This window comes from Mesoplodon bidens, assembly GCF_964165515.1.
Source record: "Mesoplodon bidens genome assembly, chromosome: 2".
In the NCBI taxonomy this organism is placed as follows: Eukaryota; Metazoa; Chordata; class Mammalia; order Artiodactyla; family Ziphiidae; genus Mesoplodon; species Mesoplodon bidens.
Genome location: NC_138177.1, coordinates 143,233,928 through 143,251,169, shown reverse-complemented (window position 1 = coordinate 143,251,169; position 17,242 = coordinate 143,233,928). Strand labels below are relative to the sequence as shown.

Sequence of the window (17,242 nt, the reverse complement as noted above, 5' to 3'; positions counted from 1 at the left end):
CACTAGTTAAGGTCGACAGTGCGTACTTAATTCCTAGTGAAAGACATCCGGCAAAAGTAGACACCCAAACAAAAATACACACAGCCCTTTTATTAGGCTCCCTACAAACTGCAGGCACGGACACAATGGAACACCAGGGAGACTGCAAGCTCCAGGATGCAGCGCGGCCACCTGCACCTGCCGCTTTTCTATTGGGAGGCGCAGAGAAGCCTGGGCTTTGTAGTTCGTATATGGGCTCCCGGGATAGGTTGCTCTGGTGAGAGAGGCGGGGCCAGATGTGTCACGTGGGACCGACTCCCGCCGCCGCGGCCGCCTTCGTCTTTCTCTGTCTCGACTGAGGTAGCCATCTTGCTCTTGCCGCGTGCTGGTGTTGGAGGACCCTCCTTGCTTCAGGTGAGACCCCCGGCGGTCCCGCCACTCCACGGCCTTAGGCCGCTGCGCACGGTCTCCCCCCGCCCTTTTCTGCCGACACCCGCCAACTGCTGGGGCTGCCACTTCCGCTGTGGCGAGCCGAGTGGGGGCGGAGGCGGCTGGCTTGGCCTGTCGGTTACCGGCGGCGCAGCTGGGGGTCGGCACCTGAGGGAAGGTCCCCAGCACCACCGCTTTCTGTGGGCGAGCGGGCCTGCGCTGTTGCCGCCCAGATCCAGTCCCAGGAGGCAGGTGGTCCCCCGCCTCTGTCCTGTTTATTCTTCATTATTCACAACTATAATGCTGTGAGCTTTATACAGCCTATCTGCTGTCATCTCGTTTGATCCTCCCACTGGACAGATAGGGAAACTGAGGCTAGCAGCCCCCGCCCCGGAGCTCTGGAGACCGAATTCCGTTGCAGCGCTCTTCACCTCGTAATGGCAGTGTTTGTTTAACTCTCTGAGACATTGCCTTGCCTATCTTTATAGCCCCATCACACTGCCTGATGCATAGTAGGCTGTCAGGAAGTTGATGATTGACCGACGGGCAGTGTTACACAGCTCGTGAATGGAGGTTTCAACTTCCGTTCCCACGTTCTTTCACTCTACCAGATCTGTCCCTTAGGGAATGGTAACAATAGTTACCAGTTTTTGAGTATCTGCTGTGAGCCATACCCTGTGCTTGATACCTTAATCTTTCACTTAAAACAATTCTGTGAAGTATGTGGTGGTACACTTTTTCTAATACGGAAGGGATAAAAGTTCAGAGAAGTAAAATACCGTTCTGAAGCCCTAAATGGTGGAAACTTGATCCTTCTGATTCCAAAGCCTGTGCCTCTCTTATTAGATAGAGTAACCCACAAAATAAAAAGTCAGGATTAAAAATTGAAATTATTTTATCTCTTTGTGAACATGGTGTATGTGAAAGTGCCTACCATAATGCTTGGAACTTAGGCACTCAATAAATGTTGATTATAACCTCATTATTTCCATCTTTTCGTGAATCCTTGAGGAAAGGGCTAAAAGATCCTAGGATCCCCAAGGAAGAACTCACTAATCATATGGCCTTAGGAAGTTACTTCTTCCTTTTGGGCCTAGGAAGTGACTTCTCCCTTCTGGGCCCTCATTTCCAAATCTATTAAATTGGGAGGGAGGTGAACTTTTATTTATTTATAATTTCTACCTTGCTGCTGCTTGCAAGTATTTGAGATGGCCGCATGTACAAGACAGAAATAATGGGTACAATAAAATGAAGGTTGGTTGAGGAATAGGGAGTTAAAGCAGGTGATCTTTGAGGTCTATTCCAAATTCTGAGCTTGAAATCTCTTCTCTCATAGACTGAGTCCAATCTAATTTCCTACTTCAGTTCCATGCACCCCAACCTGCTAGTAGACAAAGGACCACTCTTCTTCTTCCCCTACCAACCTTGAGCTTCCAACCGCCCTAAAATGCTTTTTCTCTGAGAGACTCCTTGGGAACAAGTTTTCTGTTATACTGATTATCTGGAATGGACTCTGTTCTTTCTTGTCTACACATTGATATAAAGAGTTGATTTTGTTCTTGCTTTGTTTCAAACAAGTCAGGACTCTATTTTGGCTTCCATCTCTTGTCTTGGGGATTGTTACTTCAAAATGCCAAAGAGTCCCAAAAGGTTTACCCTGTATCTGGTTCTCATATTTTCACTTATCCCCCTTTTTTTGTAAAAAATTCCTTAGGCTCTTTGTTAGTTCACTACACCTTCGTGGCCACATTCCTTTGAGAGTAGTGAATATTGGTCCTTTTCTGTAGATATTGAATATAGAGATTGGGATTTACATTAGCAGATATAAGTCTATGGCAGAGTTGAGATTGCCACACACCTAAGTCTCCTGATTGTACTCTAATCACACTCGCTCCTATGAAAGAGTGTTTTAGCTGCTTGAGCATTGTGATACAGTTCTGAGTAAAGACTGAGAAATCATAAATTCTAAATGTTGTTTAGGAACTAGACTTTGGCCTTAAAGCAGAGAGATATACAGATTGATGCCTAAGTACAGTGTCAGAGTACAGAACGATTAGTACTTATATAATCTTTGATTCTCTTTCATCTCTGAAATGAAGAAAACGGTAGCTTTTTCATCTGAATGATGATTATAAAGAGTTTAGAGAATCAGCCAAAAAGTTTTGACAACACCCTTATCCTTTATTCCCTTTCTCATATCTCAGTAATGATGTGTTGATCCAAGAACAAGTAAAACAAGACTTTTAACATTGGCTTTTATTTGTTTACATAGTGTGGAATGTTATGGCCCATTATAAACTGAAGAACTTTTTTCCTTAGTAGGAAAGGACTGACCAGAGTAGGATTCATGACTTTATAATGATCTTAGAGTTTTCAAAATCAAGATTAGCCTTTAAAAGTTTATTTTTAAGAGTCTCCTCTTCCCCTCCTCCCCACAAAATTTAGCATCAATGTAGCAGAGATAGGTTTTTGTCAAATTGTGCAAGGAGGCATTTTACCTTATATGCAAGAATATCTTGACAAGTATGACATATTATATTAGTGCAAGGTATTGAATGAACTCCGTGGAAAGTGCTGCAGAAGCATTGAATGTCTGAAAATCTGGTTCTCTTTTCCTATTATTAACATACCACCTGACCTTGAATAGAGGACGTGACTACCTCACATCTTGACAGCTACACAGCCTATTGTTGTATTTTTTTCTTTGTCCAGATTTCTTTTCTCTTTTTTTCTTTCTTTTTTTTTTTTGTCTTCTATTTTATGGTTTAAAGAAATACAAAATGTGATTTGAGAGAAAAATGTTTACTTAAAGGTGCTAATTTGGTAACAGCTCTCTGCTGTAAAAATCTTTGGGGGAAAAACTGGCTTGCAGAGATTTCATAATTGGTTAGGTTTTATTGAATGCCAAAGCACTGAATCATGCTTTTAAGGAGGGATCTTCGAATAGGTAACTTTGAATCCCATTCTATTTTCTGTTTGTAAGCTCAGCTCCCTCTTGGTATTATTTAATTTTGGATTTTTTACTGTCTGGCTTATGAAGCTAGGACAAGTTATTAATATTTTTAAGAATATAGACAATATGATTGTGGTGGTGATGCATATTACAGGTTCAGTGAACCAGAAGGTACTGTTGTATAAACAGTTATTTTGTTTTGGTAAATAAAACAGTGACTTTAACAAATTTATTTTTCCCCCCCTAGATTTACCAACAGCATGAATCAAGAAAAGTTAGCCAAACTTCAGGCTCAGGTCCGGATAGGGGGCAAGGTGAGTGTGGCATAAGAAAAACTGATAGGAGAATGTATTATTACCAGATAGTGTCATTATTTTGGATTTGTGGTCATTGAAAATCTAAAATCTTTTAAACGATCGAGATTAAACCACATTCCAATTTGAAAATTTGTCTAGATCTAAAATAGGTAATTAGAAGATCTCTCTCTCTGATGGTGCAATTGAAATAGCCACCTTTGAGTCTTCTTAACATCTGGTGGTTATATGATACGAACAAGTTAACCAACCTTGTTAAGCTTCCATTTTCGCATCTGCAAAACAAAAGTGATCCTATATAAAATGCTTCTAAAGATAGAGTAATATTTCTAAAACACCTAAAACAGTGTCTGGCACAGACTAAACACTTAATAAATGACAGCTATTATGTTAGACTCACCCTCAGGGCATCCCAGATATTAAGGTTATCTTGACTGGATGCCCCTACTGCTTCAGTTAGGTTTACAATGGGACATGCTTAAGTTGATGGTACGTTTGTTCATTGCTAGGTTTTCCTCCCAAATTCCTACCGATTTGTCTATGTTGGTGAATATGAACATAAGCATTCTTTTTCCATGTACTTTGAAGCCTAAGGAAGATCTAGTTCTGAACACTGAAAATCTTTGATTCCCTTCAGCTCCAGCCTCAGGCTCAAGGAGAATATTCTCCCTTTATATCTGCCGAATACAATCTTCGTAAAAGGAAAAGCATGAGTAGTATTTACCTCAGACCTAGGGAGGGGGTAGGTAGGACACTATGTAGCAGCCCCACTGTGTCATTTACTTTGATGATAACCACAGTTTCTGGGGATGGGGACAGGAGAGGGGGAAGGGGAGAAACAACTAGTACTTTCTCCTTCTTTCATAGTGATACAGTTATATGACTCTGGAGTCATATTAACACATTCCTATAACCAAAGTACTAGTCACATTGTAGCAGCAAGTGTAATGTAATGTAATGTACCAATGCAAAAACTAGGAATATTCAAGAACTATAGAATATACCTGTAAGAGCTTGATGCAGTACATCACTATTATATATTTTAAACCAGATAGTTGGCACATTCATTCAGCTGGTTTATTGAGAATGTACTATGGGCCAAGCACACAGTACATAAATAAGTCAAGGTTTCCTGCTCTTGACACAGTTCAGCTTGGAAGAGAGACATACAATTCCACTACAGAATAGTAAATGTTAAAATGAGGTACAAGGTGCTCCTACCTAGGAGAGATAAGGACGTCATCACTGAGCTGAGATTTGAAGAATAAACAAGAACAGGTGCAAGGATAAGTGGGTAGGGTGAAGGGGGGATTGTCATATTCACACATGCAAAGGCCCATAGGATGCTGAGATAGCATAGTGCTTAATGGAACAGCTTGCTTTAGTTATAGCTAGAGTTTAGAGTAAATAATGGGTAAAGAATGGTAACAAATGAAACAACCAGGTAATTTAGGGTTAGATCATAGTTTTGTATGCCATACTAGGGAGATTCGGATTTTATCCTATAGGCAAGAGCAACAGTAAACTACTGTAGAATCTTAAGAAGGAAATAACAGTCATTTTAAAAGGTAGCTGCCAGCATTGTGGAAAATGAAATAAAACAAGTTTGGCATAGAGGAGAACAATCGAGAAGCTACTGCTGTAGTATGTGGGACACAAATTCAGGGACTGGATATGACACAATTTAATGACCAATAGAATATGGGGGATGAACGGGTGAGAGGATTCTGGGATGACCTCCAAATTTCTGGTTTTAGAGCTACAAAACTTAGGAAATATAAGAAGAGTAGTTTGGCGGACTGATAAGCTTTTAGGCATGTTGACTTTGAGGTGCGTGAGGATCATTTGAGTTGTATCCAGCAAGCAATTGAGCTATCCCTGAGTCAGGAACACATCATAAATAAATGGCCATCTATGTAAAGAGTCACTCTTGGTTCATCCTTTAACTGGATTTCATTACAACCTCTGCTGCTACCCACAGGACTCTCTTCTACTCCCACCAGAGTTGCTGAGACTGAGGCTCCTGCCTGCCCTCTATAAGCCTGATTGCCTGAGTAATACTGCAGGAGCTACCCAGAGATTGAAACTTCCTTTCCTTTTTCTTTACTCCTGCCAGGTCTGAGAAAGATTTAGCCCTCAAGATATAGACTGCTCTTCGCAGTGTTTCAGCCCTGCTTTAGGTTACATTTTTTAAAATTGGCTCAGGAATTTAATTCATTGTTTTAAATAGTTTTTCAATGGAAAAAATGTATTTAGAGTTTGAAAGTATCCATTTAGAAATGAACTTTTCCTATCTCAGTAAATAGTATAATTTTCAACCTATTTGCTCAGGTCAAAATTCTAAACATCATTCTAGATTCCTTTTTTCCCTCATATCCCATATCCAGTCCATCAGCAAGTCCTGTTGGTTCTTCTGACAGTCTGAGCTCTCACCATCTCCACTGCCACAACCCTCATTTCTCATCAGGACTGCTACAGTAGCTTCCTGATAGATCTCATTATAGTTCATTTCCCACAGCAACCTCAGTCATCTTTTAAAATCATAAATCAGATCTAGTCATTTTCATGCTTAAAAACCTTCCAATGGCTTCCTATTGCAATTGGAATAAAGTCCAACTCCTGCCCATAGGATTCTAGGCCACATGATCTGGCCCTTACCGATCTCTCTGATTTCATTTTCCTCCTCCTTTCCCATTGTTTACTCTGCTCTAGCCATACTGGCCTGCTTTCTCTAGAAATAAAAGGTTCACTCTTGTTTCATTCTGCTTGGATCACTCTTCCCCTAGGTCTTCCCATGGGTCTCAGCTCATACGTCACCTCTTCAGAGGGGCCTTCCCTGAACATTGTAATAAAGTAGTGCTTTACCCCCATCTGATATTCTTGTCACTATGTTATTTTTTTTTCTTAATACCCTTGTCCTGTTTGAAATGATCTAATTTGTTTATATATTTATTGACTTTTCCTTCACACTGTAATGTGTGCTCCTTGAAGTAAGAACTTGTTCTTTTTCATTCCTGGGTTCTAGGACTCTAGAACACTCACATAATAGGCATTTGACATTTTTTTGTGTGTGTGGTACACGGGCCTCTCACTGTTGTGGCCTCTCCCGTTGCGGAGCACAGGCTCCGGACGCACAGGCTCAGCAGCCATGGCTCATGGGCCCAGCCACTCCGCGGCATGTGGGATCTTCCCACACTGGGGCACAAACCCGTGTCCCCTGCATCGGCAGGCGGACTCTCAACCACTGCGCCACCAGGGAAGCCCTTTGACTCTTAATTATGTCATAATCTCCAAAAGTTTCAGAATATCTTTAGACTTTATTGTCAGGGGGTGGTAGGCACTGTTAAAAAAAGCATTCCTTATAATGTTTGAAAGTTGATATAAAGCCCACTAAATTATCTTGAAATTATAAATTTTTATTAGAAACAATTTTTTTATTAGAAACATATTTTCTTGAAACACAATGTTAAAATGATAAAGGCTGGATATTGGAAAGAGTAAGAAAAATTGGCTAGAAACAGACCTCCAAAAATCTGGGTTAGGCTGACAGTCTTATTAATCATCTAATCATTCATTAGATTTCATTATGTCATTACTGTGTGTGGCACCACCTACTATTAAGTCAAAGTTGGCAGTTTCTTGAGTGAATATTATGAATATTATGTTAGAATATTAGTTAGAATATTATGTAGAGGAAGACAAGTGATTACAGTTGTCAAATGCATGGCATGCTAACACTTCTGTTTGGTTATCTTTCAGGGTACAGCGCGCAGAAAGAAGAAGGTGGTACATAGAACAGCTACAGCTGATGACAAAAAACTTCAGAGTTCTCTAAAAAAACTGGCTGTGAATAATATAGCCGGTATTGAAGAGGTATGATCACTTTGTAAATTGTTTTGTGGACAAGTAGCACATTCACAAATAATTATCCACACTTTCAAATGTAAAATATCAGCTTAGATGAATCTGGTATTGTCTTTCTGAAGGACTATAGCTATTGAATTGGCTTATTATATAAATTGGATGATTGTCAAAAAAAAATGATTTTAGTAGACAGTTAAGGGATTCATTATACTTTTCAGACTCAGAGTATTTGCATATATGTCAAAATTATGGAACCGCTCTTGAATTTTAATGTAAAATAAGATTTTTTTCTAATGATACAGAAATAAAGAAACCCAAAGATTTCTTCCAGTAGGGTGGACTTTTTTCCCATACAGTCTCTCAAAGCGTTACCTCAGCCAAGCTCTAGCAATAGCTTTACATGAATTGGATTTCTTGTTAGACCTCTTTCAAAAATTATTCATTAAATTTTTAAATTATTTTATTATATTTTGATAATACTACTTTTCTCAAATCTGAAGCCAAAGATTGATGTTATTTCAAAAGATACTTAAGAAAAATTATAATAACATCAACTGTTTGTGATTTGTTACCATCTAGACCTACTTCTACCTAATGATTCCATTTCTGATAGTAACCAATGTTAAAATTTTCACTGCCATCAGTTAGATTTCATTATGTCATTACTTTGTGTGGCACCACCTCACAATTTTTAGTAGATTATTAATGGACATGTGCTGTGAAACATAGAAACAATGTGGTGATGGGGATTACTATTAAAGAAATAGCAGAGTACCAAAAAAAAGGCAGTGAAATGGCAAAGTGCTACATATTCCTTCAACCATGCATATATGAATGAATGAACACATCGTTTAAATCTGCTTTGTACTTTCAAAGTCAATATACTGATAAAATAGTAGGAAATGTAAGCCACATGTATCTTTTTTCCATTCAGCTTGATGTGGCTGTGCTTCTTACTCTGATAAATATTAGAACTTCATTTGCAAGTCTTGAAATTAAGCATTTAAAATGCTTTTTTTTTTCTGAGCTATTGAAAGCTTTTATATATTTTCATTGACCTAAAATAATTTTCAGAGAGATCATTTTCTATCTGGGGTATATTTGCGAAAAAGCAAATCTAAGCCTGTCTTTAAAAATCACAGCTTGATAGCTGCATAGCACAGGGAGATCAGCTTGGTGCTTTGTGACCACCTAGAGGGGTGGGATAGGGAGGGTGGGAGGGAGGGAGATTCAAGAGGGAAGGGATATGGGGATATATGTATAGTATAGCTGATTTACTTTGCATTACAGCAGAAACTAACACAACATTGTAAAGCAATTATACTCCAATAAAGATGTTTAAAAAAATCACAGCTTGATTAAAAAAAAAAGAATAAGTTGTAATAATGGACATGAACTCTGATAATGTTAAACCTAACTTATAAGTGTTCAGGCAATCTTATATCTTTGCCTACCTTTCTGCTCTCTGACTCCATGCCCACCCCTCCCCACCTCAACACTGTTGACATTTTGAACCAGATAATTCTTTACTGTGGGAACTGTCCTGTGCATTGTAGGATGTTTGGTAGCATCCCTGGACTCTACCCACTAGATCCCCAGTTACAACAACCAAAAATGTCTCCAGACGTTATTGCATGTTCTCTGGGGGGCAAATCACCCTTGGTTGAAAACACTTCTTTAGAGAGAGGAAAAGATTATATTTACACCTCCTTGAAGTATAGATTTTAACTGCATAGTATTTCCAGGGGCATGCTTGTCTAAATGTTTGGTTTGTTCAAATTTGGAAGACTTTATGGTTCTTATAATTAATAAAACTTATAGTGTTTTATAGTGAAATAAAAAGCCAGTCAGTTATCAGTCTTTGATCTCTTCAGAATATAATCAGACTAGTTATAATGGTGTGCTGAAGTCATGGTTTATTTGTCATCGAAATTATCATAATAAGTTTTTAATGGTAGTGAACATCTGCTGTATGCCAAGCATTTTACTAGGCAGTGATTCATAAGATATTATTCATAGGCTCTGTCGTTTAGAGCTTAAAATCTAGTACGGAAACTAATTAGACAGCTAGACAGATAAACAAATATGTATTATCCATTTCAGCTTCACAGTGTCTCATGGTTGGTTGTTACTGGTTACAGATAAGAAAGCTGAGACTTAGAGAGTCAGGTATCTGCCCAAGATCACATAGCTAGTAAGTGCTGAATTCCAGATTTGAAGTAAGTATGTCAAAACCAGAGTTCATTGTATTCATTGATTTATCCTGCTTTGGTCTTTTTAGTTATACTTTCCTATACCCACTATTGGCCTTTTCCTCTCCTCCTGCCCCTCCTTCCTCTCTATTCTTCCAAACTCCCCCCAAAGAAAGGGACAGTACCTGCCTTATATCCTGTATTATTGAGTACCTGCCATGTACAATTCATTACTTAACATTATAGATAAAAGAAATCCCCATCAGTATTTCCAAGGACATTGCTTTTTCTCCTTTTTCAGGTATTAATGTAGGTGTTATTTCCTCCCAGAAGCCTTCCTGGTAGCACACATACACATTTATGCAAAGAAGGGTTAGACGCCTTTCCTATGTGCCTCCATAATGCCCTGTATTTAATTTTATTATAGCATGTATTAAACTATATTATTAATTCTTTTTTGTTGGTATTGCCAGTGCAGTTCTGTTTGGGGACACATATCTCCAAAAAGTCACACAGAAAATTAATGGTACATAATAGGCATGTGCATGCTCCTGTTGCACTCCCACCCCCGTGTGTGTGTGTGCATGTGTGATGTCTTCCAACCTTCACAGACTAGTTGTATAGAGAAAATATGCATAAAGAAAATTAACACTGTAAGGTAACAGCTGTAACATTCTGAATGTTTGAAACTAAAATGGGAAGGTTTGCTTTCTTCCTTTCCCTCTTTCTAAAATTGATTTTTTGAGAACCAAGATATTTGTACTTTATATAACACTTTGCAGATCTAAAATAATTTTGTTTAGGCATATCTAGTGTACTGTATAATCTGGCTTGCCTCGAACATTATGTTTTGTGTTACTATAATTAAAGCAGAATTTTTTTCATTTTTTTTTTTAAGAAAATTATGACACACGCTTGGTTTAAAAACAGCTTCTTGGAGGAAGAAAGGAACTACTACATTAAATGTATACATGAAAATGTGGGCAGTTTTCAGATACATTAAGATATGAAAAAATATATATGTCTTAGAATAGAAGAAACAATTATTTTACAGTTTCGTTATTTTTAACTTGGGATGTTTTCAGCTCTTTTCAAAGTGCTGAACTCTGGAAGATACTATCTTTTTGGTTTTTGGCAGTTTAAGGAAAGCAGATAAAAACATTTGAAAAGAGAAGATACCATTACCATTGTTGTAAAGCAAAAATAATATTACTATGTTTTCTGTACTTTGACCTTCAAAACATCAAACCAATAGAGAGTACTTGGTTTGGTGGATTGGAACAGAGAGATCAGAGTTGGGTTTCAAAAACTTATTGAATGCACTTTTGCCAAGTAAAATTTTAATCTTACTTTCTAGGCTGTCAGTATCAGTAATTTTTTTCCCCTCCTAAAGCTTAATTTATGTCCTCTTCAAATACTTAAAAACTAAAGGACTGTTTGAACTGAGAGGCTTCTCTGGTCTTTTATGTATTCCCTAGTTTGTTAATTTGGGGTAATAAATTCAATCATTGGTAGAATTCTTTTACTTGTTACCAAAGACAGAAATCCAAAGCTGTCAAAAAGGGGCAGGGGAGTGTCAGAGACTGTTTCATACAAAAAAACCAAGTAAATACCAGGTTTTAGGAAGAGATTCCTATGTGAACTCTGAGAGTATAATCCAGAACTAAATTTCTGAAAACGTTTTATGTTCTATGACATTTGAAGATACTTGGATGTGCTTCTTACTTGGTAATCTAGTTGACTGTAGTGACCGTGTTGTCACCTTTCTTCTCCTGATGATAACATGCATCTATCAAAAGTAGGATCTGTTTCATTTCCCAGAGATAATTGATTTCATCAGATGTATTTAGTAAGAAATGTCACCAAAAATCTGCTTCTCTGGTTCAGATGGTCTAGTTGTTTCACAGAGTTTTACTATTATATTCAGAGGACAGCTTCTATCTTAACTAAGGTATGATTCTGTCTCCATGAAACCTTCCCTATCTTTCCAGGCATAATTCATCAACACTTTATCTGTACTTCCACTGCCCTTAGCTTAAATTGCTCTGCTATAATGTGTTTATTATTACAGCCTCATATTGTAGGGTATGATTACTTATTAACCAAGTAGTCTGTTTGCAGTAGATTGTAAGAGTCTTGACAGTAGGAACTGTGTTTATTCATCATTTATAGTCTATAGCATGCTGACTCCCATGATGAGTTTGTTTGGGACCTGTTAAGTTTAAGCGATACTGATTATTCTAGGTGGAATTGTTTTGCAAGAAGTTAGCCATAGAGAGCTGGCACTCAGGAGAAAGCTTAGGGCTGGGAATTTAAATTTTGTAATTGTACACATAAGTTTTACTGTTTATATTTTCCTCTTCTTGGCTCTTATTTTTCTTGAACCAGTTATACAGAAGGAGAACCTAAAGTTATTTGTTGACCCTTACTGTGGTTCCTTCTTCCTCCAGCTAGAGCCTCAGGTGTCAATGGGTGTACAGCTCTGAGTACAGGAGAGTAAAAGAGAAACACTGTACCATTCAACTTATTATTACACATCAGTCTTACATTCTTTAAATATCCTGCTTTTTTGGTTTTTTTGTGGGGTTTTTTTGTTTGTTTTTTTGTGGGTTTTTTTGTTTTTTGCGGTACGTGGGCCTCTCACTGTTGTGGCCTCTCCCGTTGCGGAGCACAGGCTCCGGACATGCAGGCTCAGCGGCCATGGCTCACGGGCCCAGCCACTCCGCGGCATGTGGGATCTTCCCAGACCGGGGCACAAACCCGTGTCCCCTGCGTCGGCAGGCGGACTCTCAACCACTGCACCACCAGGGAAGCCCCTTTTATGTTTTTTTTTCCTGTTTTTTTTGTGTGTGGTAAAATAAACATAACATAAAATTTGCCCTTTTTTTCCCCTATGTGCAGAGCTTTTTTTAAAATTTTTGGCTGTGTTGGGTCTTTGTTGCTGCACGTGGGCTTTCTCTAGTTGCAACGAGCAGGGTCTCTTCTTCATTGCAGTGCGTGGGCTTCTCACTACGGTGGCTTCTCTTGTTGCACAGCGCGGGCTTCAGGTGCATGGGCTTCGGTAATTATGGCTTGCAGGATCTAGAGCACAGGCTTAGTAGTTGTGGCACACAGGCTTAGTTGCTCTGCAGCTTGTGGGATCTTCCCAGACCAGGAATCGAACCCATGTCCCCTGCATTGGCAGGTGGATTCTTAAACACTGCACCACCAGGGAAGTCCCAGATCTTCTTTTTTTTTTTTAATGATTTTTAAAAATTGAAGTATATATGGGACTTGCCTGGCAGTCCAGTGGTTAGGACTATGTGCTTCCACCGAGAGGCACAGTATCAGTCCCTGGTCAGGGAACTAAGATCCCGCAAGCCACGTGGCATGGCCAAAAAAAAAAAAAAAAAAAAAATACAAGGAGTGTTCTGCCTATGTTTTCCTCTAAGAGTTTTATAGTATTTGGTCTTACGTTTAGGTCTTTAATCCATTTTGAGTTTATTTTTATATATGCTGTTAGAGAATGTTTTTATTTCATTCTTTTACATGTAGCTGTCCAGTTTTCTGTGCATGAGTTATTGAAGAGACTGTCTTTTCTCCGTTGTGTCTTGCCTCCTTTGTCATAGATTAATTGACCATAAATGCGTATGTTTATTTCTGGGCTTTCTGTTCTGTTCCAGTGATCTATGTGTCTGTTTTCATGCCAGTATCATACTGTTTTATTGCTCTAGCTTTGTAATATAGTCTGAAATCAAGCAGCATGATTCCTCCAGCTCCATTCTTCTTTGCCAAGATCGTTTTGGCTTTTCAGGATCTTTTGTGTTTCCATACAAATTTAAAAATTTTTTGTTCCAGTTCCATGAAAAATGCAATTGGTAATTTGATAGAGATTGCATTGAATCTGTAGATTGCCTTGGGTGGTATGGTCATTTTAACAATTATGATTCTTCCAATCCAAGAACATGGTATGTCTTTCTATCTGTTTTTTGTCGTCTTCAATTTCTTTCATCAGCGTCTTAATAATTTTCGGAGTACAGGTCTTTTGCCTCCCAAGGAGGTCTCTATTCCTAGGTAGTTTATTCTTTTTGTTACAAAGGTAAGTGGGATTGTTTCCTTAATTTCTCTTTCTGCTATTTTGTTGTTAGTATATAGAAATGCAGCAGATTTCTGTGCATTAATTTTGTATTCTGCAACTTTACCAAATTCATTGATGAGCTCTAGTAATTTTTTGGAGGCATGTTTAGGATTTTCTGTGTATAGTATCATGTCATCTAAAAACAGTGACAGTTTTACTACTTCTTTTCCAATTTGGATTCTTTTTATTTCTTTTTCTTCTCTGATTGCTGTGGCTAGGACTTCCAAAACTATGCTGAATAAAAATGGTGATAGTGGGCATCCCTGTCTTGTTCCTGATCTTAGTGGAAATGCTTTCAGCTTTTCTCCATTGAGTATGATGTTAGCTGTGGGTTTGTCATATGTGGCCTTTATTTTGTTGTGGTATGTCCCCTCTATGCCCACATTCAGGAGAGTTTTCATCATAAATGGATGTTGAATTTTATCAGAAGCTTTTTCAGCATCTATTGAGATGATCATATGCTTTTTACTCTTCAATTTGTTAATGTGGTGTATCACACTGATTGATTTGTGGATACTGAAAAATCCTTTCATCCCTGGGATAAATCCTACTTGATCATGGTATATGATCCTTTTAATGTATTGTTGATTCAGGTGCTAGTATTTTGTTGACGATTTTTGCATCTACATTTATCATAGCAATATTCGCCTGTAATTTCCTTTTTTTGTGGTGTCTTTGTCTGGTTTTGGTATCAGGGTGATGATGGCCTCATAGAATGAGTTCAGAAGTTTTCCTTCCTATGCAGATTTTTGGAATAGTTTCAGAAGGATATGTTTTAACTCTTCTCTAAATGTTTGATAGAATTCACCTGTGAAGCCATCTGGTCCTGGACTTCTGTTTACTGGGAGTTTTTAAATTACTGATTCAATTTCAGTACTGGTAATTGGTCCCTTCATATTGTTTATTTCTTCCTGGTTCAGTCTTGGGAGATTGTACCTTTCTAAGAATTTGTCCATTTCTTCTAGGTTGTCCATTTTATTGGCATATAGTTGCTTGTTGCCTCTTATGGCCCTTTGTATTTCTGTGGTATTGGTTGTAACTTCTCCTTTTTCATTTCTGATTTTATTGATGTGAACCCTCTTCCTTTTTTTCTTGCTGAGTCTGGCTAAAGGTTTATCAATTTTGTTTACCTTTTCAAAGAACCAGCTTTTAGTTTTATTGATCTTTTTATTGTTTTCTTAGTCTCTGCTTCATTTATTTCTGCTTAGATCTTGATGATTTCTTTCCTTCTGCTGCCTTTGGGTTTTGTTTGTTGTTCTTTCTCTAGTTGCTTTAGGTGTAATGTTAGGTCATTTATTTGAGATTTTTCTTGTTTCCTGAGGTAAGCTTGTATCTCTATGAACTTCCCTCTTAGAACTGCTTTTGCTGCATCCCATAGGTTTTGGATTGTCATGTTTTCATTTTCACATTATCAAGGTATTTTTTGATTTCCTCTTTGCTTTCTTCAGGGATCCATTGATTGTTTAGTAGCATATTGTTTAGCCGCCATGTGTTTGTGTCTTTTGCAGTTTTTTTCCTTGTAGTTGATTTCTAACCTCATACTGTTGTGGTTGGAAAAGATGCTTGATATGATTTCAGTTTTCTTAAATTTACTGAGGCTTGCTTTGTAGCCCAGCATGTGATCTGTCCTGGAGAATGTTCCATGTACACTTGAAAAGAATGTGTATTCTGCTGCTTTCAGATGGAATGCTCTATAAATATCAATTAAGTCCATCTGGTCTAATGTGTCACTTAAGGCCTGTGTTTCCTTATTGACTTTCTGTCTGGATGGTCTGTCCATTGATGTAAGTGGGGTGTTAAAGTCCCCTACTATTATTGTGTTACTGTCGGTTTCTCTTTTATGTCTGTTAGCATTTGCCTTGTATATTGAGGTGCTCTTATGTTGGGTACATATATATTTACAATTGTTATATCTTCTTGGATTGATCCTTTGATTGTTATGTAGTGTCCTTCTTGTCTCTTGTAACAGTCTTTATTTTAGAGTCTATTTTGTCTGACATAAGTATTGCTGCTTCAGCTTTCTTTTGATTTTCATTGGTGTGGAGTACCTCACTTTCAGTCTGTATGGGTCTCTTGATCTGAAGGGAGTCTCTTGTAGGCAGCATATATATGGGTCCTGTTTTTGTATTCATTCAGCCAGTCTGTGTCTTTTGGTTGGAGCATTCAGTCCATTTACATTTAAGGTAATTATCAATATGTGTGTTCCTATTGCCATTTTGTTCATTGTTTTGGATTTGTTTTTGCAGGTCTTTTCTTCCCCTTCTTTTGTTCTCTTCTCTTGTGATTTGATGGCTATCTTTAGTGTTATGTTTGGATTCCTTTTTCTTTTTTATGTGTATATCTTTTATAGATTTTTGTTTTATGGTTACCATGAGCTTTTTGTATAACAGTCTGTATATGCATGCTTGTTTTAAGTTACTCATCTCTTAATTTCAAATGCATTTTAGATGCCCTGCATTTGTATTCTCCTACCCTCATGATTGCTGTTTTTGGTATTATATTTTATATCTAACTTTTTGTGTATCCCTTAACTGCTTATTGTATATACAGATGATTTTACTACTTTTGTCTTTTAAACTCCCTACTAGCTTTGTGTGTGGATGATACCATGCTTTACTGTATGTTTGCCTTTACCAGCAAGCTTTTCCATTTTGTAATTTTCTTGTTTCTAGGTGTGACCTTTTCTTCTCTGCCTAGAGAAGTTCCTTCAACGTTTGTTTTAAGGCTGGTTTTGTGATGCTGAATTCTTCTAGCTTTTGCTTGTCTGTAAAGCTTTTGAGTTCTCCATCACATCTGAACCTCGAGAGCCTTGCTGAGTAGAGTATTCTTGCTTGTAGGTTTTTGTCTTTCATCGTTTTGAGTATATCATCTCTCCCTTCTGGCATGCAGAGTTTCTCCCGAAAGTTCAGCTGATAGCCTTATGGGAGTTTCCTCGTATGTTATTTGATGCTATTCTCTTGTTCCTTTTTTTATATATATATAAATTTATTTATTTATTTATTTTTGGCTGTGTTGGGTCTTTGTTGCTGCCCGCGGGCTTTCTCTAGTCACAGTGAGCAGGGGCTACTCTTCGTTGTGGTGCGGGCTTCTCAGTGTGGTGGCTTCTCCTGTGGAGCACAGGCTCTAGGCATGCAGGCTTCAGTAGTTGTGGCTCATAGGCTCTAGAGTGCAGCCTCAGTAGTTGTGGCACATGGGCTTAGTTGCTCTGTGGCATGTTGGATCTTCCCAGAACAGGGCTCAAACCCATGTCCCCTGCATTGGTGGGTGGATTCTTTTTTTTTTTTTTTTTTTTTTCTGCGGTATGTGGGCCTCTCATTGTTGTGGTCTCTCCCGTTGCGAAGCACAGGCTCCGGACGCGCAGGCTCAGCAGCCATGGCTCACGGGCCCAGCCGCT

At 38.3% G+C, this 17,242-nt stretch overlaps 1 protein-coding gene across 3 annotated transcripts in view; it reads left to right on the top strand.

The window, feature by feature from the left end:
- The window catches only part of BTF3L4 (basic transcription factor 3 like 4), a 29,530-nt gene that overhangs the window by 1,799 nt on the left and 10,489 nt on the right, over positions 1-17,242 (top strand). The window contains exons 1-3 of one of the 3 annotated variants that reach the window (XM_081258570.1): positions 299-393; positions 3,609-3,675; positions 7,435-7,548. In XM_081258570.1, the coding sequence (XP_081114696.1) occupies positions 3,622-3,675; positions 7,435-7,548 (168 nt within the window). In that variant the 5' untranslated portion in view covers positions 299-393; positions 3,609-3,621. Of the gene's footprint in view, positions 1-298; positions 394-455; positions 657-3,608; positions 3,676-7,434; positions 7,549-17,242 lie in introns of those variants that run through there. The other 2 variants (XM_081258573.1, XM_081258571.1) reach the window with 2 other exon arrangements.